The 23002-nt window shown below is 53.6% G+C and overlaps 1 protein-coding gene across 1 annotated transcript; it reads left to right on the top strand.

Annotated features, from left to right (window-relative positions):
* Nucleotides 1-164: 164 nt before the first annotated feature.
* On the top strand, nt 165-22777 carry LOC119103324 (beta-galactosidase-1-like protein 2). The gene is given in 15 exon segments (XM_037226819.1): nt 165-333; nt 2125-2314; nt 9498-9591; nt 10089-10230; nt 13947-14106; nt 16046-16198; nt 17337-17483; nt 17856-17941; nt 17943-18190; nt 18908-19000; nt 19263-19378; nt 19755-19845; nt 20077-20197; nt 20983-21084; nt 21490-22777. Coding segments are annotated over 15 exon segments (1992 nt in total). The 5' UTR covers nt 165-198; the 3' UTR covers nt 21604-22777.
* Nucleotides 22778-23002: the final 225 nt, after the last annotated feature.

Genomic DNA, 23002 nt, shown 5'->3' with positions numbered 1-23002 from the left:
CCTCGGCCATGTAAGGGAACGGGTTTGTTCGTGACGTCATAGGTAAGTCGGTGGCTACGTCATGCAATGAACCTGGTTACACAAAGTAGGGAACGGGCTTCCATTTGCTTATGAAGAACGGGGCTCTGCCCGCCAGATGATCAACAACAGTCGGGGCAGGGGCACTGATCCGCACCCCCTGACGACAGAGCGCCAACGATGGAAGGCCGCAGGCGGGCCGGCTCGGCCGCCGACCTGGTCAACTGGTACGACTACTACGCGGCGGGTGGCCAGCGTTCCGAGGGTCTGGTGGCCAGCGGAGAGCACTTCACGCTCAACGGATTAGAGGTTCAGGTGAGAGCGCATGCCACCGGCGCGCGGCGAGTCTACCGGGCACGCTGGACTGATTCGCGTCGTGCAGCAACTCTATGTCTCGTGGATCACACCTATCGGTCTCGCCGCTCTGTTATCCACTGCACGCGCTTTTTTCGGCATCCTCCCTGCACCCTGCGCCCTGGGAAACGCATGGGAGGCAGCCGCGGCCGTCAGCTGCCAGCCGCCAGCCGGCAGCCGCCCCCTGATCTAACAACACTCTGGGTGGAGCCCGAGCGCCCGCACAAGCCCCGCCGAGACTCTCGGAGCGGGGCTGAGCCTCACGCTCGGACTAAGCCCAGAGAAGCCTGCAATGGCACGCCGTTTGTCCCCTGCCTTCTCCCACGACTCTCAATGTTTTCTGATTGATGAGGCTTTAGTCCAACCAAACGGAAGCGGTCTGTCGAATTATCCGATCCCCTACGCATGATGGGTGGCGCCCAGGTGTCTCGGCCGGAGCGGGTCGCCTCAGGAGACCCTGCCGAGTCCGGCCGCCGTGAGAGACTCGATTGAGCCGCGGCTCGCCGCGTTGGGTGGCCGGTGGACATTTGACAGGGAGGAATTGGCAGCCACGCTTCCCGAGGGGCCTTCAGCCTCACAGTGCATATTGTATGTACATCCCTGCGTGACACATGCCCCGCCGTTCGTGCCGGCGTCATAGGCAGGCGACGCTATACAGTCTCAACAGCTTGAGCGCGTCGTGAAAGCCCCAATGACGACGACGCATGGCACACGGGCGCCATGTCCTGTGAGAGACCGCACGGTTCAGACGTATTCGACCTTTTACCAGTAAACCGTCAGACATGTTTGTTTAGTGACTACCCATCCTTGGGGCCTCTGCCATAGGCGGATCCTGGGCGAGGGGGGGGGGGCACGGGGCCATGGCCCCCCAAAAAACTCTGGGAGTATGTTTTGGCCCCCCAAAATATTCCCAGAACTTCATAAAGTTTCGTCTACTTACCGTCTGTTTTAACTTTAACTGTTTTAATTGTTTTGTTTTAACTTCCTGTTTAAGATTCAAAAGCATTTCGGCGCTTCAATGGTGTCCCTACCAGGTACTCGCGAGAGGCATCATGCACTGGACCTCGGATCCCACACCAGCCAGTTGGCGACGAACGGTTGTCCCCCCCCCCCCCAAAAAAAAACAACTCCAGGCTAGATCCGCCCCTGGCATCTGCCATCTAGCAACACCGACAGGCTCCTGTTTACGTTGAAGCGATAAATGACCACATCCCAGTCGTGCTGTTCCCTTCCCTTGCTGCCAGGCATTATCTTGTGCGCGCGTGCGTGCGTGTGTGCGTGCGTGTGTACCTAACTTTCTGACATAATTCCAACCATTGAGCGTATGTGTTGGTCATCAGAAATATGCTTGTGAAACCCAGAGCTTATTATATTATTATCACACTTTGGTTTTCCATGTATGAGTTGACCCCGGCCAGAGCGGCCCCACCTGCGCTCGGTGACTGATGCGGTGACTCTGGACCCCGGCCCTGACCCCCGCCCGGACTCTGGCCAGAGCGGCCCCATCTGCGCTCGGTGATTGATGCGGTGACTCCGGACCCCGGCCCTGACCCCCGCCCTGACTCCGGCCAGAGCGGCTCCACCTGCGTTCGGTGACTGATGCGGTGACTCCGGACCCCGGCCCTGACCCCGGCCCTGACTCCGCCCAGAGCGGCTCCACCTGCGTTCGGTGACTGATGCGGTGACTCTGGACCCCGGCGCTGACCCCCTCCGGACCCCGGCGCTGACCCTGCGTCACCGCTCCTGCGCCAGGTGTTCAGCGGGGCCGTACACTACTTCCGCGTGCACCCGGCCTACTGGCGCGCCACGCTGCGTAAGCTGCGCGCCGCCGGCCTCAACACGGTCGAGACGTACGTCGCCTGGAACCTGCACGAGCCGCAGCGGGACGTGTACGACTTCGGCGACGGCGGCGGCGACATGTCTGAGTTCCTCGACCTGGCCGGTGAGCGTGCCGCGGCCGGTGACCGCGGCGGCTCCCGGCGTGTTCAGGCTCCATCGCCAGTCTGCGGGCAGCGAGAAAAACACGATATGGACACGCTCGTCGCATGTCTACAGCACAACAGGAAAAGACATCATCAAACACTGTGCTAGTGCCCTGATTAGTTTATCTCCACCGGCACCGAAACGCTCCAAATCTCCCATCGTAGGAATGCTACAGTTCTGCAGCATTGTGTAGCGCAGAGCATTGTGTAGCATCGAACATTTTGTGGAGTGATGTGCGGTGCGTGTTCCGCGCACATCGTTACACCTCTGGCGCGCCTGATTCCTGGTCAACCCTTTGGTGACCCTGGCCGCCGATAGTAGGCGCACCTGGGCGGCGCGTCCGGCAGCTGTTGGGAGGCCGGCGGCCCGGAACACCGCATCTAAGCCTCGCACAGGACAGCTCTACATTGCATTATAATTTTGCTCTACCTACCCATTACCCCCTCAACAGGTGGCCAGGAGTGTCCACACTCGTCCACCGCGGCACACATAACCTTACGTTGATATCGGCATTAGTGACTGAGAAGTTAAAGGCCGCGGTTCTCCCACCTAAGCAATGTTAAACACCCGAAAATAAATCGAGCGAAACTCCAGGTGTAAGTTATTGATCCCTGCTTATTTCACCAGTCACGTGATACACTACCTAGTATCACGCTGGGTTAGATGAATTTCCTTTGACGCATTCCACTGCCGCTGTTAGAAGCATTTGCTTAGACGCAATCCCTCCCGGGCTGGACAGTCATCAATCGGATTTTCGCTTTCCTTGGGAGGGCTCAGCCCGGATGCAGCTACTCCTGTCCCCCCTGTGTCATTCGCTCTGACACGCAACAGGTGGCAGTTGGCAGGCCTCCAACTTCAAGAAACGAAACGGCGCGTCATGCGACACGTGGCAGTCGGGAGTCGGGAGTGGTCGTGCACCCATGCGCTACCACTGTATTAACATGCGCCCGGGTGGCCGGCTGGATACCCTTCGCTCGGGTGCGTGTCAATTTGACCACCGTGAGATCTCAGGAACTAATAAAGCTAGACACACTAAATTCACAGGGTGTGTTGACCTGTAAGTGAGCTCACGTAGGTCAGAGTTAAAGGTTCCTAGGTCGTGACCTTCAGGCCAAATAAGGTCAAATAAGGTTAAACTCCAGGTTGGTCTCCAAAAGGTCCCTAGAACCTAGATAATTGTTCTAAGCGGAAGGCCACATACTCACTTAAGACCAGTGATCGTGCTTGACCTTTTGAAGGTCATGGTGATCAAAATCATACAAGAGCGCTTTAAGTTTTGCATTTGAATAAGCGACGTCGAGTACGCTAGGCGGTATGTTCCTAAAAACAATATTTTGACCTGGGTCATTCTAGGCTAGCGACCTATTCTTACGTTTAAGGAATCCTTGGAAGGTGTATAATGTGGGTCCTGTAATCAATAAACTTTAAATGAGCACCAGGAACTACCCCATACAGAAAGCCCTACATTAATGATATAGACTGGCTTTGACCTTGAACTGATCTTCATACCTGATACTAGGTCAATGTAATTTGCTCATTCAATTGTTAGGTTTCCTAAGAAAGTATCTCAGAGATGTTTGTCTTTGTCTAACACCACGTTGTCTCATCAGATTGAACGATTCCCTAGAAATTGCCTTCGCTGAAACCATGGCCTGACTTTGACCTGCCATAGGTCAGCAACCTTACAAGGCGTATCTAAAGCTTTGATGCCAGAGGATCTGCTATTCAATGGTCTACAGCTATGCAAAGTTTGGCACGGCTATGCCGGGTTGTTTAGAAACTATGTTGGAAAAAAACCTTCTGGGGGTCGAGTTGACCCCCACCCGAGCACGTGTTAATGCGACTCGGTACATATCGTGCGTATTTTCTCAAAGCCCGCTTGTCTTGCTGTAGATTCTAAGGCAGACAGAGAGAGCTAAAGCTCGCTGGTGTCACCACGATGGCTTCTAGGAGAAGGCTGGCCCGGCGCGCAGACCCGGACGTGGTCGGCAGTGGAGTTGCTTTGGTGGTGTGCGGCTGCATGACATTAAATATGATTTGTTGGTTTGCGATAATGTGGCGGTACACATGGTGCTGACGTTACAGGCGGCGGCCCTCCCGGCCGGCCCGGCCCACTAAGCGCTGACGAATGACACTACAAACACTCCCCCCCCCCCCCCGCCCTCAGAACGGAACGTAAGGACTACGCAGCATAGTATATGACACGCGGTTCAGGGGCGGAATGTGCGCGGGGACTTTCGATCCGCGGGACCGCGGTGGCAAGCGGCGGCTGCGAAGCAGGTTCTGGGTGTGGTTTAATTGCAGGTTCAAGTTGAATCTCCTCGTTGTCAGGAATGGCGGGGAAGACAGCGGGCTTGAGGCGGTCGATGGAGGCAGTGTCGAGTTGACCAGAAGGCAGGCGAACTTGAAACCAGTTTGCGGCGCGTTTCACGACAGCCAACGGTCCCGGTTAGGGCGCAGAGAGCGGCCGTTTCGCGCGATCCACGCCGACCCAGACATGTGTGCACGTAGATAGCTTGGGAAGCAGATGGGTGGAGGGTTCAGCGTGATGATGACCCTGAGAGAGTGCTATATAGTCGATCTGGGTCATGTGCTTGGCGAGTCGACGGACGTAGGCGTGCTGTGACAGAGATGAATGCGGTTGGACGCCGATCTTCGGAAACACGAGATGCGTACCGGTCACAGGGGTGAATGGGGATAGGCTGTTTTCGTTCGCGATGATGGTTCTGAGGCTGAGGATGATGCCAGGTAATGATTAAAGCCATTCTTCTTTGCGTGCGACTATGGCGGTCTTGAGGGTGCGGTGAAGTCTTTCCACCATACCATTGACTTGCGAGGGGTAGGCTGCTGTCCCGATGCCGTGGACACCTAGGATCCCGGACAGATGGAGGAAGAGTTTGGATTCGAATTGTGAACTGCGATCCGTGATGACTTTGAGTGGGACACCGAAACGGCTCACGCATGAGGGCAGCAGCCACGTTGGAGGCTGTAAGCCCCAATCCACCGGGTTGCCCTGGTGATACAGGTGACGAGGCGTCTATCGGACGCGGTGTAGGTCTGATCTCGGTTTCGAGATGGGGAAGAGAACTGATGATGCCAATGTGCACAACGTTGATTCGAGAACAGGGCTTGTCAAGGCATTTGAAGGTTTGTTTAGTATGCCGGTGGACTTTTTTCCTTGACAGTGCTGACTTTCACGGATCCAGCTTCGGATTTCACGTTGCATGTTAGGCCAGAAGAAGCGTTGAGCCAGGAGTTTGAGGGTGGCTTTCACTTCAGGGTGCGAGAGGCTGTGGAATTTGTGGAAGATAGTTCACGGCAGACAGGAAGAAATGGCCTGGGATGAGGTGTGGAGGTGTCGCATAGCAGGGTTTTACCGTCGGGTTGAGCGCAGAGTTTGAGGCGATCCATGTAGCCGATGACTTCCCGATCTTCACCCTGCTTCTCGGCGATGACGTTCAGGTCGAGGGCGCCTGCGGTGATTGCTTGAATCGGGCGGCTGAGGAAATCAGCGACGACGTTTTCCACTCCCCGGAGATATTCGACGTTGGCGACGTACTCGAGGACGATGCTCCAGTGGCGTTGCTGGCGATCAGTCTTGGCGAGATGGGGCTTTTGGAAGCGGATACCAGAGGTTTTTGATCGGGGATCATGGTGACGGTTCTGCCCTCCAGGAGGTGTTTAAAATGGAGGATTGCGGGATAGGCAGCCAATAGTTCTCGGTGGTACGTGGAGTACTTCTTCTGAGACTGACTTAGCTGTCGGGAGAATAAGGCGATGGCACGGGTTCGTCGATCTGATGGAGCACTGCTCCGGCTGCGACAGCGGAGCATTCGGCTACGGGTTGGTGTTTCTCCCAACCAGGGACTTGACGAGCAAGGATACAGGCATCCCGCAGGGCTACTTTTGCAGCGCCGAAGTCGCCTGTCTCCATTCTAGTCCAGGGAAGCTTTCCTGACTTCAGGTAAAGACGAATGAGTTCAGTGAGCGGAATGTGTGATGTCAGCGAACTGGGGGACCATCCTCCTATAGAAACCGATCACTCCCAGGAACCTTCGCAGTTCGGCTGATGTGGTCAGCGTCTTGATGTCGTGAATTGCAAAGATTCTATGCTTTTCAAGACGGATTCCTTCGGCGCTGAGGTCATGTCCCAGGACAAATATCTTAGTCTGGAAGAATTCACATCTCTCGAGGGAGATCTTGAGTTGATACTGGTCCAGAAGGGAGAAGATGGCCTTGAGGCCTTGAACATGCTGCTCTTCGTCTTCCGAGTGAATCAGAGATCGTCAAGGTAGACGAAGACACACTTGCATTTCCTGAATATGAAGTCCATGGTTCTCTGGAAGGTGGCTCCGGCGCTGTGAAGACCCGTCGGCATGTACAGGCATTCGGACGAGCCGAAGGGTGTGGTGACGGCGGTTTTAGCGAGGTCACCAGGGTTGACAGGCACTTGGTGATAAGCACGGAGGAAGACAATTTTTGGAGAATGCTTTCTTTCCATGGAGATGTTGGCTGAGGTGCCGGGGGTGGGGAATCGGAAGTGGCTTGGAGTTTGGGGCCCGGTAATTTCCGGTTACTCTCCATTCTCCTGGTGTTGATTTCCGCACCATATGTAATGGCAAGGCCTAGGGCGAGTCAGATGGACGAATGATTCCTCTGTCGAGCAGTCTTGAATGCTCCTTTTGCGGCGTCGAGTGTGTCAGGCGGTAGCCTCCTCGGGCTTGCGAAGGTTGGTGGCGCGCTACCGTTGTCGATGTGATGCGACGCCGCGGTAGCGGATACATTCGGCTCCGACTCTTCGCTCGGTTGGCATGGCTTTAGGACGGGGCAGGCTTGGCGAGCAGGGATAGGGCGGATGAATGTTTTTGAGATAGGTCGTTCACGAGGTAAGCCAATCGGGAAGGTGCCGGAGTACCGCTGGTTGACAGCGAGGTGGTGGGGTCGATGCGGGATCCCATGCAAAGTTGACGAGGATTTCATAGTGTGATAGAAAATGACTTCCAAGTATGGCGGAGGTTACGTCAGCAGTGCTGAAGGTCCAACGGAATTGGCGCCGGAGGTTGGGTATCGAGAAAGATAAGGCTACCCCACCGTGGGTAGTAATGCGCTCTCCTGCGCTCGACAGGCTGACGGCGGTAGGGTTGATGTGATGACCGGCGAGTTGTTGCGTCAGGATGAGAGAGATGGGTGCGCCGGTGTCGACGATGAAGTCAGTCTCAGCTCTCCCGACTTGGGCTGTGACTTTGGTGAGTGGCAGCCTAGATGTTGCCAACCCAGCCTGCTCTTCTAGTTTTCCGATCGTGCAGGAGCGGGAAACTAGAGATCGACTCAGCTCTCCCGACTTGGGTTGTGACTTTGGTGAGTGGCAGCCTAGATGTTGCCAACCCAGCCTGCTCTTCTAGTTTTCCGATCGTGCAGGAGCGGGAAAACTAGAGATCGACTCAGCTCTCCCGACTTGGGCTGTGACTTCGATGAGTGGCAGCCTAGATGTCGCCGATCCAAGGCCTGCTCTTCTAGTTTTCCGATCGTGCAGGAGCGAGAAACTAGATCGCGAAGCAGCTCTGGAGCCGGATCCATCCGAACACTAGGCGATTTGTTGGGCCACTGGCACCATGGTCGACATGTTCTTGCCGATGGTCAGAAGTAGATGTGCGCTCTGCATACCTTTGGCCTTTGTCCTTTGTTGAATGGTTGTATCCCCTTGGTGCTTCTCTGCTTGATGTCGTTGGGCGAAGTGGTGCTGGTCCTGGTGGCGGGGAGCTCTGTGTTCAGCTTGGACCATGTAGACGCCGGACTTACATACTTATGGCGTCGTCGCAGAGGTAGATAACCGTCATCGAGTGGGCGCAAAATGGCCCCGATGCCGACGCGCCCTTAAAACCCAAATCACCACCACCACCACGCTGGACTTCCTCATGAAGGGCAGGAGTTCATCGGTGAGTCGGCCGAGCTGAGGCAGGGGAAGATCTTGAGCAGCACATACGGCAGCTATGGAGAGGTCCACATGCAGCAAGAATTTGTGGTGCACCAGTTCGTCGCCTATCCCAACTTAACTTGCGATGTCGGGGAGCTCGGCCAAGAACAGAGATGGTCTTACGGTCACATTCATACTTGCTTTGGAGATGAGGCGTTCGAAAAGCTTGGGTATAGTTCGCTCGAAGAGTTATTGATAGGGTCTTTCAGTGCAGGGAAGTGCTCGTTGTTGATAATACTTGCGTCTTATTTGCAGACGGTATCTGGAGGGTGTGCTGCTAGGACGTGATGCAATATAGTCTCGTTCTGGATGATTCGGTTGAGGTTGAACTGGGCGTTGAGGATGGCAAAACAGCCAGGTGTCGCGGTCTCCATGACGGCTGGAACCTTTAGATGTTGCACCCGTTCCTCTTAATATTCGGTTTTCTCTTGGTATTCACCTGTCATCTTGATCTTGTCTGTCTTTTCTTGTTGGGAAAATACGGCGATATACCGAGCCAGATCAGGTCGGGGTCACCAGTTGTGGTCGTGCACCCACGAGCTACCACTCTATTAATGCGACTCAGTAAACATCGCGCGTATTTTCCCAAGGCCCGTTTGTCTTGCTGTAGATTCTGAGGCAGACAGACAGAGCTAAGGTTCACTGGTGTGACCACGGCGGCTTTTAGAAGACTGGTTCGGCGCACAGAGCCGGGCGCGGTGGGCAGTGGGGTCGTTTTGCTGGTGTGCGGTTGCATGACATTAAATATGATTTGTTGGTGTATCAGATATTTCAAATGTGAGGTGAGAAATAAAGCAGAGGTTAATTTTCAACACATCAGGTTTCGGGTTTCGCACACTGTCATGGCATTTGTGTAATTTAGAAGTGAAGAACAAAGTGTTTGTTTCCGCAAATCTTTGGCTCAAGAGCCATGCGTGAAGTGGATATTACACAAAACGGCGCCTCGGTTTGCGTGCAGGAAGCTCTGACAAATAACTATGTGTGTGAGCCTTAGGAAGTGAACTGAAGAGAAATGTTTGCCTTAAGCTTTATGTGAAAGTGGCGTTTACTCCATTTGAGTGGCATAGTCATTCGAATTCCATCAAAGCTGTGCGGATTACGAGTGCATTAAGTTAACTGGCTTATGCATATGACACCATGTAAACCTCACCCTGTCCGTACCCTTCAGGTTACTTGAAGATCGCCCAAGAGGAAGACCTGTTTGTGATCCTGCGTCCTGGACCGTACATCTGCTCAGAATGGGACTTTGGTGGCCTGCCCAGGTGAGTGTATACCAGACCTCTCCAGGTTCTGGACGGGGAAGGGCAGACTGAGCCTGTGTGGATACCTTACCACGAAAATCACCGTCATTATGCAAAGTGTCTTTCTGCACTGATTCGAACTGCACTGTACTGATCCGACATTCTCTAGCCCATTTCTGAGAGCTATCATGTGAACCGCGCCCCGCAGTGCCCCATCCATCCGCTGCGTGTTCGCTGATATCGCACGCGTGTAAGCCCGATCGCGCGTAATCGTTAATACGACGAGCATTGTTGTTGTTTATTGGTGTCTTCGGGCAAGCCGACTGCAGTGGCCATTTGGCACCAATAAGGAGTTGTGTTTTTCCTAATTAATGCACCGTGTGAATAGTCCCGAAGTTGATATGATAAGAGACGAAAATACCTGTTGAGATTCAAGGAAGCGCCAGGAGCTTCCGCAGCAGGAGTGGAACCGAGACCTCTCGCTACAGAGCCCAAGACTGTAACCACTCGGCCCTCAGTTACCTGTTGGGTCAGTACAACGTGCACGTACGCTCAGCCGACGACTTCTACATGGCCCGGGTAGAGAAGTGGCTCAGCCAGCTGCTGCCCAAGGTCACTGAGCTTCAGTTCACCAAAGGCGGCCCGATCATAGCTGTCCAGGTTCGTTCAGAGGCTGCCTCATCACAGCCGTCCACAGTGGCGTCCGTGAAGCAGTGGTCCCTCATGACCATCCTGGCCAGGCGACGTCACACACAGCACTCTAACACAAAGATGATGGGCTAGAGCAAAATATGCTACCTCAGCCGAGTGCGCGAAAGATCGTGCAGTGGCTTGTGTGCTGTGCTGCACCTGTCGTGTTCTGAAAAGAACGAAACCTGGTCAGACATCCCTTTTCACCGAAATAGGGTAGAGCGCTGCATACTTCATTAATTAATTTTGGTTTCTTACTTTTCCTAGCGGGTACCATGAGTGATACCGCGGTCTTTTAGTCCACGGCTTTACAGGTGAGGCATGATACAAGTGGCCGAAGATTTACAACTAACATACGAATACTCTGCTCATTTCTTGATGGCTTTAAGCCACTGTGCAGCCCTGTTAAGCTCTGTTCCGATTTCGAGGATGCTCTATTGGTTTCCAAAAGGAGGGCCGCCATAAATGAGAAGGTCCGAGCATCGTAATAGTGTGATGCTGTACAAGATTGCAATATAATGTCCTAATAGTATAGCTCAGAATACGTCTTAGGCAGACTCCTTTACAAAAATATCCAGACTAGGGGCATGGGTAGGATTAATTATAAAGAGATTCCCGTCCAGTCTGCAAGTCATGTTTAACAGCAGTTTTGCAGTGCAATCGCTTATCTTCTCCTGAAAACGGTTAACGCCTGGGTGCGATGCTACCGGCGAACACGTGTTCCCACTCACTCTTAGATTGTGGAGGTACTATGAACGTCAGTCTGCTGCACATGAACTGCAGCCATGATGCAGTCAAAAGCCGCGACCGTAACCAACGACTGTAATTTTATTGTGATCGAGGAGAAACTCTAATTATGTAAAATCAGACAAGTTACCGTAGGATCAGGAGATCTAGCTGCCTCGCAGCAGGGGGTTCCACGAATCATGAATCAGCGAATGGCCTTATTTTTGTAGGAATCATAGTCATAAGTGGTGAAGAGCCAGGATGTAGCAGGAGTCCTATGTCATGGCCAAAAGGTGGGTGCCAGGAGATGCGGCAAGAGGCTGAGTGATATGGATAAGTGGAATAGCTCCAAACTAATGTGTATCCGTTGCCGGCGAGAAGAGATCCCACTTGTTTCCAGAGGAAGACCCATTGTTTTGAAAGCAAAGTCATAGACGAGAGGTCCCAATGAAGATAAGGATTTTGTAGATAAGAGCTCCCGAGGTCCTGGGTTTACCAACGGCTGTTATGGCAAGGTGGCTATGTTCTCATATACGGCGGTATGTGTGGTGGCACTAGCAAATATCACTATTTGCAGCCATGGCGTGACGACGGGGGCAGACGACAGACATTCCTTCACCTACATCGGTCGGGGCTGAAAATATCCTTTTTACAATCTTAAGTTTCGCCTTAGTCTATAAAGATATCTAGGAATCCATTTTGGATATGAACGCCTTGACAGCGCTATCGGACCACAGATACAAATGTTGAGCGGCCATGGTTGAGAACCGCCCGGGCCATTGATCTCCGGCCATTTCCTTCACTGCTCCAAAAATATTCAGAGGTGGCAGAGAATAGCAGCACCAATGGCGTGTTCAGAATTTCTGCCATAGGAAGGAAGGGGGGGGGGGGGATCGAGTGAAAGAAGCCTTTCCAGCCAAGGGACTTCCTCGTTGTAGCTGTGGGACCCTTTTTATTCGAGTGGCGTCTTTTAGGCTCGTGATTCGATTTCAGTTCCTTGGTGGACTTTTGATCTTTATCTTTGAGTAAAAAATTTTGCCCGAGGCGGAGACTGTTTTTCCGGTAGAGGACTGAGGCCACCACCACCTCCAGGAGAGGAAAATGACCCCAGAACGCCGCCCTTGGTTAAATCCACCGATCGAGGCTACAAAATACGAGTCGGATCTAAAAACAGTCGGTGCCGTGGACAGTCTTTTTCCGTAAGGAAGAGGGAGACCACTAAACAAAACCGAAAACCCACCAGGTTATCCGAAAAAACAAGGAGCCATCTCTGGGAAGCCGGAAGGTACATAGCAATTTAAGGGAAAATGCTTGCAACACAAAAAGCATGTCGGCCTCCAATTTCAAATTTCGGCCGAGCATCGGTGAGCGAGCCGGAGCTGACGTTAGTCAGAGTGGAACAAACGGCAGTCAGATGACCAGACATGTCATGGAGAGCAATTTCTGCCAGTAAACATGTGCAAATCCTGAACCTTTCTCTGACAGCTAACAGACAGGTCAGCCCTAAATCAATGGTAGAAGATAGTACAGCTCTTTGCAGGCGCGTTTAGCAATGTACGGCACCGCTTAGACCAGGGGTGAGGAAAGTGCCTTTTCTGTCACCGACGAAATTTGGAACCGCCAACGTTGTCACCTGGTACAGAATCTTGCAGGAACCGTTGCAATATGACTATAAATGCAACAAACCACCAAACAAAGACAAATTTAATGCAATGCGGCATAATCATCAAACGTTTTTGTTTCGGAAGTTCATTTGCACTCAAATATAATTTGCTGGTCATCAAGCACTGAATGATGGTCGAGACTTAATTAATAGCATTATCAGATGAACGCATCCCTAGCATAACCAGCCTGAAGGCGTGTGGTTACCTTTTCAGATGAGGAGGGATTGTGTCTCTTGACCATGGATGTAGTTTCCTATTTTTCTTTCTCATTTTTAAGCATTAGTCCTCATTTACCATCATTTTTAGGGTTTATTCCCCAAACTAATTTCGAGAAACTATATCCCTGCTCCTAGCTGAAAAGGAAGTGCGTCAAATCTGTTAAGACTGCATCCCTGTGGTCCTATATTTACCGACAACATGGTTCTACAAGCACCTGACAACAATACCACTCTTGGTTTTGTTACGTCATCGCTACAATCAGCTGAGCGCGCATGCCACCTTCACTATGTTCGCATAATCATCACCGATGCAGAACTCACGCTTCCCAGCATGATGCCAATCATTTAAAGCAAAACCCATGCAATACTGGTATCAGCAGATGCAAACGACATTTTTGAACTCCTCTACCACCTTCATTCAGCTTTATATGCTAAATGATGAAAATAAAACGTTTTATCTCACGCTTGTCCACCGATCAGTACACTAAGTCTGAGGTGCGACGAACAATGTGAGGGGCCTACAACAGCACCGCTCAGTCTCTTACCTCAAAGCCGCTGTTACTGCCAGCGGCAGAAAGCCCGGGATAAATATTTGACATGTGTCGCTCCAACGCCCCCCGCTTACCTCTGGAGCTGCAGCTCAAGGATCCACAAACAGCAATCCTAGATTGACGTGGATTTTTAACGCTGTTACATCGAGCACAGACCAATACTAGGCTTTGAGTTTCGTTGGCCCCGGGTAGTAAGTTGTAATATGGTCTGTTCTTTTGAAATATGTTTGCATTCTCGCAACTTTGTCACCAACTAGTCCGCAAAAGTGTCAGTTTTTGTCACCGATCGTGTCCGGTAAATCAGGAGTTATTTACCCCCGGCTTAGACAGTACTTTGGTGATATTCATCTATCGAAATGAATTCAGCATCGGCCTTATATGAGCGCCCTTTGGGCTGGTGGGGTTTGTGCGCTCTCAATTCGCAGAACTGTAAAAAGCTGTATCCTAAAAGCTGTGTTCTGTGTCTTTGGTTACATGGAAACGGGAGACAGACGCTCCCGCCCGACTCTCCCAACTCTGCCGCCCAGGTGGAGAACGAGTTTGGCGCGTTCGGGTACAGCGACTTTCCGCGAGACCGGCGCTACTTGGACCAGGTGAAGCAGCTGCTGGAGCAGCACGGCATCACCGAACTGCTGTTCACGTCCGACTCACCGGCCAACTCCGGAGACATGGGCTCGTTACCCGGCGGTACGTAGGCCGACCAACTCTGGAGGCATGGGCTCGTTACTCGGCGATACGTAAGCCGGCCAACTCCGAGGACGTGGGCTCGTTACCCGGCGGTACGTAGGCCGGCCAACTCCGAGGACGTGGGCTCGGTACCCGGCGGTACGTAGGCCGGCCAAGTCTGGAGACATGGGCTCATTACCCGGCGGTACGTAGGCCGGCCAACTCCGACGACGTGGGGTCGTTACCCGGCGATACGTAGGCCGGCCAACTCCGAGGACGTGGGGTCGTTGCCCGGCGGTACGTAGGCCGGCCAACTCCGAGAACGTGGGCTCGGTACCCGGCGGTACGTAGGCCGGCCAACTCAAGAGACGAGGGGTTCGCTGCCGGACGGTATGTAAGCCGCTTTCAGCGATTCGCTTTTGCTGTCACCGCGCTCATCGCGGATGTCATTTTCTCAGAGCACGTGGCCGCGCACCCCTCCACAGAGCACCAGTGATAACGTTGGCCATGTTAGCGCGGAGAGGCCTGGCACTACAAGGATTCGAACTCATCCCCGCCCCCTGCAAGTGGGAACCAAAGCCGCAGTTTTGATGCATCGTGACATGCAATGTTGACAATGACTATGATTATCGCGACGAAGATCCCATGCTGATCACGGCGCTAGTGGTGGCAACGGTGGCAGTGACAATACTAGTGTCGACGGTGAAGAGGATGCTGAAGATGGGGGGCGGTGACGTTGATATGTTGATAATGTTGATGAATATGGGGAAAGCTTGGGAGACCCGGCCTGTGTGTGCAGTGTGCCACCCACACTCTGTGTTTCTGGAAGTTGTCGTCAGTTCCGTTCGTAGATGGATATCACTTAAAGCTGTCCCCGTCTTACAGTACTCCCCGGACCCGTAAGATCATGAGATTGGTCGCATGATATTTATTACAAAACACCGAGACTCAACTTTTGAATGCACCCGTTAAATATTGCAACCTGTAAGGCAAACATGTGAAATGCAAACCAATCCTTTTGTCATCATTCTGTAGTCATGAAACAAGTTTTCGTAAAGTTCTTTAGGCAGGGAAAAGTCATCATCGTTTCGCGTGCCCGCCATGGATAATTATGTACCAATGGAGGGATTAGAGGGGAGATAATTAACTGGGCCACAGGATCCCTCCTGGAGGGACAGGAGGGATCCCGTGGCCCAGCTGATAACTGTACACTGCTTCCTAGACATTTCTACTTGCCATTATATATATATGGATCTTTTAATTTTGATTTAAATTTTCATATCGATTGCAACGTTTGATTATGTTAGTGATCAGACCTGGCATACACGAAGACAAAAGGAAGGCTTCTTTAGAGCTTGGCTGAATGCAAACTCATTGCTCATTGACTCGCATAATGAGCCCGCTTAAACGTCAAGCATGTCACTTCAAAAATGGCCCAAGACTGTTCACCTTCCCCTTATGCTGATGGTGGTGATAATGATGACGTATGATGACGGTAGCGAAGAAAACACGACACATTCACCTGGTGACTCCGCCACAGCCAGGCGCATGACGTCCGTTTGCGTATGAGTACGTTCGGCAGTGCTGCAAACGACCAGGTACATGACAGTCATATGTGTATGAGTACGTTCGGCAGTGCTGCAGACGGCCAGGTACATGACGTCCGTATGTATATGGGTGCGTTCGGCAGTGCTGCAGACAGCCAGGTGCATGACGATCATATGTATATGGGTGCGTTCGGCAGTGCTGCAGACGGCCAGGTACATGACGTCCGTATGTATATGGGTGCGTTCGGCAGTGCTGCAGACGGCCAGGTACATGACGTCCGTATGTATATGGGTGCGTTCGGCAGTGCTGCAGACGGCCGGGTACATGACGATCGTATGTATATGGGTGCGTCCGGCAGTGCTGCAGACGGCCGGGTACATGACGATCGTATGTATATGGGTGCGTCCGGCAGTGCTGCAGACGGCCAACTTCCAGAAGGACGTCGAGGCGCAGCTGGCGGCGTTGCGTCGGCTACAGCCGGACCGGCCGCTCATGGCCATGGAGTTCTGGACGGGCTGGTTCGACCACTGGCTGGCGCCATTCAAAGCCGGTCTCGACGCTGCTGGTGCGTCGACGATCGTCCCGAATCCCGTGATGTTGCTGGGTTTCATGTCAAACTGCTGGGTGCTGCTGAGTTAAAAGCCAGTCACATGATTCAGATTTGCAAGCCTCACTATCGGATCTGGGTCTGTATAGAACGCCTTTCCAAGGGGCTTTCCGGAGCAATGACATGGACGTATCATTCATTTGCGTAGGGATTATCCTTGATCCATTTGCTCAGTTTGCTGAAGGGATTGTTTCACTTACCGAACTTCGATCGCGGACTTGACAGAGATCCGCCAGTATCAGACTCACCTGAATTGAGACTCTTCAGAAGATGCTCCATGTGGGCATCCTGGCTGTCCGGGGTGGGCACCGCACCCTGGCTGCCCAGGGTGAGCACCGCACCCTGGCTGCCCAGGGTGAGCACCGCACCCTGGCTGCCCAGGGTGAGCACCGCACCCTGGCTGCCCAGGGTGGGCACCGCACCCTGGCTGTCCAGGGTGAGCACCGCACCCTGGCTGCCCAGGGTGGGCACCGCACCCTGGCTGCCCAGGGTGAGCACCGCACCCTGGCTGTCCAGGGTGAGCACCGCACCCTGGCTGCCCAGGGTGAGCACCGCACCCTGGCTGTCCAGGGTGAGCACCGCACCCTGGCTGTCCAGGGTGGGCACCGCACCCTGGCTGTCCAGGGTGGGCACCGCACCCTGGCTGCCCAGGGTGAGCACCGCACCCTGGCTGCCCAGGGTGGCACCGCACCCTGGCTGTCCAGGGTGGGCACCGCACCCTGGCTGCCCAGGGTGAGCACCGCACCCTGGCTGTCCAGGGTGAGCACCGCACCCTGGCTGTCCAGGGTGGGCACCGCACCCTGGCTGTCCAGGGTGGGCACCGCACCCTGGCTGCCCAGGGTGAGCACCGCACCCTGGCTGCCCAGGGTGAGCACCGCACCCTGGCTGTCCAGGGTGAGCACCGCACCCTGGCTGAGTGTGCTCTGAATCATTCTGAGTCATGTCGTCGCCCAGCAAAGTGCACGTCTCCCCACATCGATAGACGGTGCTGCGATCAAGCTGGTGTCTGAACGTCGTTTCGTTCACTCCTGATTTGAGAGCTATCGGAAAACATGTAGTCAGTGTTGTGTCGCTGAGCTTGCTGGCACATCCCCAGCGTTTCGGGAGATCCTGGACGTCATCCTGCAGAGCAACTCCTCTGTGAACATGTACATGTTCCAAGGCGGCACCAACTTCGGCTTTATGGCTGGAGCAAACTGGGTCAACGTCAACCCCAACTTCACCCCAGACACAACCAGCTACGGTACGACAAGAGCTTTAGTGCACCACCCAGTTGGTCGCTGCGTTTTCTATTTTAGAGTGGCATTGAAGCCATGCAGCGGAGTGACCGCTATGTAAAAGATATGTACGCACACAAAGAAACAGTGTCACATTTCATTCACATTGTTGGAGAGGAGGAAGGTATTATTCAGCTGAGAGGGCTCAACTTCATTTCAGCGTTTTTGCTCAATGGTTGGTCGGTGTAAAGGCGTTGATGACTTCAAAATGGGTCGTCTCAGGAATCCAAACGCTTTGCAGGCGGCCTTCTCCTTGAGTATGTGACGCGCCGGTGGGGAGATCCGTCAGTGGTTCCTGGTGAGAACACCATGTCCATGAGGTGATTTCTGTTCTGCAGACTACGATGCCGTCCTAACCGAGGGTGGCTGCTACACTGAGAAGTACAACATCACCAAGGAACTCCTGCAAAAGCACTCAATCATTCAAAAACCTGAAACCTGTCGAGCAGCCGGAGGAGAATCCGGTGAAGGCATACGATTTTGTCCAGCTGAAGGAAGCCATCTCGATGGAGGTGCTGCGAGACCAGCTGACCGCGGAGAGGAGTGACCAGCTGCTGAACATGGAGAACCTGTCGGTGAACAACGGCTCCGGCCAGAGCTACGGCCTAGTCTGGTACAGAGCCAACGTCACCACCGCAAACAGCTCGAAGCTCACCATTCGGGGTCATGTCAGGTCAGGACTGCGTTAGAAGCTCACTCCTCGGGGGCGTGTCAGGTCAGGGTCGCGTTAGAGCTCACCATCCTGGTTCACGTCAGGTCAGAACCGCATTAAAGCTTACCCTTCGGGGTCACGTCAGGCCACGATTACATTAGAGCTCACCGTACTCGGTTACGTAGAGCTCACCCTCCGGGGTCACAACAGGTCATGACCGTATTAAAGTCCACGATCGTGGGTAACGTCAGGTCAGGAATTGTATTAGAACTCACCTTCCGAAGTCATCTCAGGCCACGACCACATGAGAGGTCACGATTAGACGATGAGGGTGACCTAAGAGGCGCCTTGTGTGTGTGTAATTGGGGATTTACGACGCACTCCGCTGCTGAGGCTCTACGGCGACCTGCCTGCCTCTCACCCTGGCAGGAAGGGCGGGCACCGCGGGGAATCGAATCCCGTACCTCTGGGTTCCCAGACGCGCCGTAGCCAACGCAGGCGCGCTAACCACTACACTACCGGCACCCCAAGAGGCGCCTTGTCTTTTTACGTTCTGTAAGAGAGGTGTCATTTACGATGCTCTCTTTTATGAGGTTAAGTTCTATTGTGAAGGACGTGTTGTCAGGTAGGAGCCTTTCATTTCTACGGGTGTATTGCTATTGATCTCAGATACTGCGGCATGGCTAGTACGGTGAGATGTATCGTTACTAGGCGTGACCCTAGACGCTCTCGCCACAGGGATGTGGCGCTTGTTGTCATAGACGGCCAACTACTCACCAAGAAACCGGAAAATGTTGCTGCCCTGGAGTCCTTCGGGTACTGGCCTCTCAAGTAAGTCAGATCTACTGCCAGCTCTGATCCGGTCAAGGCTAAATTAAGCACCTCGTTTCTTCATGAGGGTGTGTGTGGGGGGGGGGGGGGGGAATCACAGGTAACTGAGCGGTGCATGGGATGATGTTCTTGGTTATCATGCCCACTCTATGAACACTTGAACCACGTTGTAAGCTTTGTAAACCGCGTGCGCCGTCTGAAATGGCACGCGCATAATGCTTTGTTAAAGATGTATGCTAATGCGTCTCTGTTGATTCGTCAGAGACGCTTCAATAACGTTGCCATGTGCGGCTGGCGACCACGTTCTGGACATCCTGGTGGAGAATATGGGTCGCGTCAACTACGGAGAGCCCCACGTCCTAGACTTCCAACGGAAAGGTCATTGCCCCGGCACAAATTTTGGCGAGATGTAAAACTATCAGCAGCGCTTGCGTTACACCTTGTGATGGCATTCAAGTAAAATGAGTATAGATATGGCAACGGTTATGGTGTGGGTTAAGCATCTGCAGCTCTGCTCTAATGGAAGCCGGATAATACTCACACCGCAACACTCATGTAATCATGTGTTGTGCGTTTGGGTGTATGTGTTGTGGGTATTCGTGAAGACCAACAGGTACTGTGTATTACCACAAGATGTTGACATACCTGCTGTCTGCCCTTGCTTGGTAAGTCCCATGTTATCCCATGCCGCCGTACTCCTGGGATGAAATCCGTACCGCGGTAGTTCACAAGACGTTTCTCCTGAATGCGACAGGGCTGTATGAGGGGCCGGTGGAGATTGATGGTGCAGCTGTCACGGGCTGGGAAATATATCCCATGGAGATGAAGAAAGACTGGATCAACAAGTGAGAGCAGACGACTGTGAATATGTAGATGCATAGACACCACATTGGAGAATCTTATGACGCTATGTTCTGTTATTACCCGCAATCAGTCGCTGACTATGTTGTGTGCATGCACGCCTATGTCCGTTTCAAGATTGCGATAATGCTCAGTCCTCTGAGATTCAGACCCTAGATGAGGCCCTGGTGCCGAGCGCGGTGCGTCATGACACACCGACGGGCCGTTGTCCACAGACTGCAGCAGTGGACGCCCCTGGGCGACGCGTCAGTTGCACTGCCCACGATGCTGCGGGGCACGCTGAAGGTGGACGAGCCGGCCGACACGTACCTGGACATGCGCCAGCTCACCAAGGGCGTGAGTCGTCAGCCAACTCCGGCTGCAAACGCCGCACGCTGGGCGAGGCGCCCGCTCCTCCATGCCACATCCAGGCCAGCCGCTGCTTGCAGTGCGGTAGCTTCCCTTTTCCGTCGGTTTAATTGCCTAGCGCTGGGGTAACCCTGGTGAAGCGCTTGTATTGTTAACACTGTCTTGCAAAACCATTGCTGCAGAGAAATAGAAAGATGCTGTTCCATGGAAGCTGTCCACAGCCGACACAGACAGCTTATGAGACAAGGGAAGAACGCCGGCTGTGTCCCACACGGGTGTGACATGTTGCCGCAGAAACACCGGCGTGCGGCGTTGTGCGGCCCTTCGTTTCCGCCGGCAAACCTCGCGGCATGTTTGGCCACCACGATGAAAAATACTTGGCGCGTTTCCCTCGCCGTTTGCCGCGGTGTCCTCCGTATGACAACTGGCCGTGTGCTCTGGCTGGCTGTTTGCCGCGGTGTCCTCCGTGAGAACGCTGGCCGTGTGCTCTGGCTGGCCGTTTGCCGCGGTGTCCTCCGTGAGAACGCTGGCCGTGTGCTCTGGCTGGCCGTTTGCCGCGGTGTCCTCCGTGAGAACGCTGGTCGTGTGCTCTGGCTGGCCGTTTGCCGCGGTGTCCTCCGTGAGAAAGCTGGCCGTGGGCTCTGGCTGGCCGTTTGCCGCGGTGTCCTCCGTGAGAACCCTGGCCGTGGGCTCCGGCTGGCCGTTTGCCGCGGTGCCCTCCACGAGAGCTCTGGGCGTGGGCTCTGATTGGCGTGACGTGACGCCGCCGGCAGGTCGTGTTCGTGAACGGATTCAACCTGGGCCGGTACTTAACAGCGGGCCCGGTGTTCACGCTGTACCTCCCGGCACCGCTGCTCTCGGTCGGTGACAACCAGGTCAGTACAGCCATCGCTGCACGCGGCGAGACTGTCGCGCTGTGGACATTGTAACCTGTCCGGTCACCCTGCGACGAAATGGCTGTCAGCGTTGATATACCGAGGTACGCTGTAGCTCTCAGCCGAGTTATCCTATTCGCATTGCATTTTGACGGGGTTGTGTATTGATCACCGAGCATTGCAGTTCATTTTACAACATTTGAGACTGTGATTGTTTGTGAACAGGCAATGTTCATTAGCGGCACGTCTTGCTATTTTGCTCATCTGCTGCCAATACCGCTCATAACTAGCTGCGGTGTCCAGCTGACATGAACCACCTACTGGTGTCAGCAGAATCCTTGTATTCCAGGCGCCCACAGCCGGCGCGCCGGCAGCGCTTGCAGGTGTGGTTTATGATGTTCACAGATTGTCGTATTCGAGGAGTTTGGAACCGAAGACCCGGTGATCAACTTCTCGACCCATGCGATCACCCTCGAGACGAAAGCGGTCAGCAAAGACTGGGCGCCCATCTACCCGTAGCCTGTCGACCTGTTCGCGGCGGCGGCCGCGCCGCTCCGCCCTTCTCTCGGCGCTGCCCGCTGGGCTGACCGTGTCTGGCGCTTGCGGCACGGACCGGCCCTGCCTGGACGGTCACCTCCTGCCGTCTGCCAGTCACCTGCTACCGTCTGCCCGTCACCTGCTACCGTCTGCCACAGGCACCTGCTACCGTCTGCCACAGGCACCTGCTACCGTGTGTCAGTCGCCTGTGACCGTCTGCCACAGGCACCTGTGACCGCCTGCCACAGTCACCTGTGGCCATCTGCCACCCGCATTCCTCCCCTCCCCCTCCCCCCCCCCCCCCCCCTGAAGGATCGTTCGCCATCGGTTTGGGCAACACAGACGCCTCACTTCAAATTTGCCCTCGGCGAACAACATGACCGGAATCAATCGAGTGAGCGCTAAAAACCACCGAGTCGAATAGCCATACGTTCAGACTTGCACACTGCCAGACCTGTTTGGTGCATGTTACGTGGCCAGCTGTCATTTGTTCCTGTTGTGCCCTAAATTGTTTTCGTCGGTGCGTTGTCCTGCCAGAGTGTGACCAATAGTTATACTTAATATTATAAATCGAGACATTTACCAGTTGGAAAGTGTTGTACATTAATGTAAAATGTACATTCTTGCAAAATGTAGTTGGAATACCAATGGTCTTTAAAACGCAGCTGCCGGGAGTCGTATTAAGCCAGAAACTCTCAAAAAGCACCGCATCGCTTTTGTCGTGGCCGTACACCACGATAACACTGGCCCGCTTAAATCTGAAATCAGCGAGATTGAAGCTAATGGTGTGGACTAAATACTGGGATTTCATGTCACGATCTTTGTTCAAAAGGGTGTACAAGTCTGGTAGAGCTTCATTGCTGAGTTTGGCGTCCATGTGTTCGAAAGCATTGTGGTGTCTCTGTTTAGTCTATCTATAGGAAGAAGGCGTTGAATAAATTTGCTGAGATTGTCCTGCTGCGAAACCCGGTTGGTGTAAGGAAAATATTCTGTTGCATGCATTGTGTCATCAATAGCGTTTCAGGGCCATATGCATGCACACCGACGATAATACTGTCAATTTCTCACTGATTAGGACGACTGAGGTCGTTGAAAGGGCCCAGACGTTCTCGGTTCCATTTCGGAATAGCACGTGAATACAAGGAGACATCGATGCGATGGCGGCGATTGCGTGCCGAAAAGGAAACAGATGAGTGGACGGAAAGGATAGCAGAGGTACTCAGTGGGGCTGTTTGGAATGCAATACAAATATTAGCTATATAAATAGTTATGTTCTACGGCACACCCCGCCTGCTCGGCCATATGGGGATGGATTTGCCCCTGTTATACGGCGCAGCTCGCCTGCAAGGCCACACGAGGGTGGATTCGCCTCTGTTCTACG

Source organism: Pollicipes pollicipes, unplaced genomic scaffold, assembly GCF_011947565.3.
Source record: "Pollicipes pollicipes isolate AB1234 unplaced genomic scaffold, Ppol_2.1 Scaffold_2555;HRSCAF=2994_pilon_pilon_pilon, whole genome shotgun sequence".
NCBI classification, from domain to species: Eukaryota; Metazoa; Arthropoda; class Thecostraca; order Pollicipedomorpha; family Pollicipedidae; genus Pollicipes; species Pollicipes pollicipes.
The sequence above is the reverse complement of the archived record's forward strand: the minus strand, read 5'-3'. Positions and strand labels throughout refer to the sequence as shown.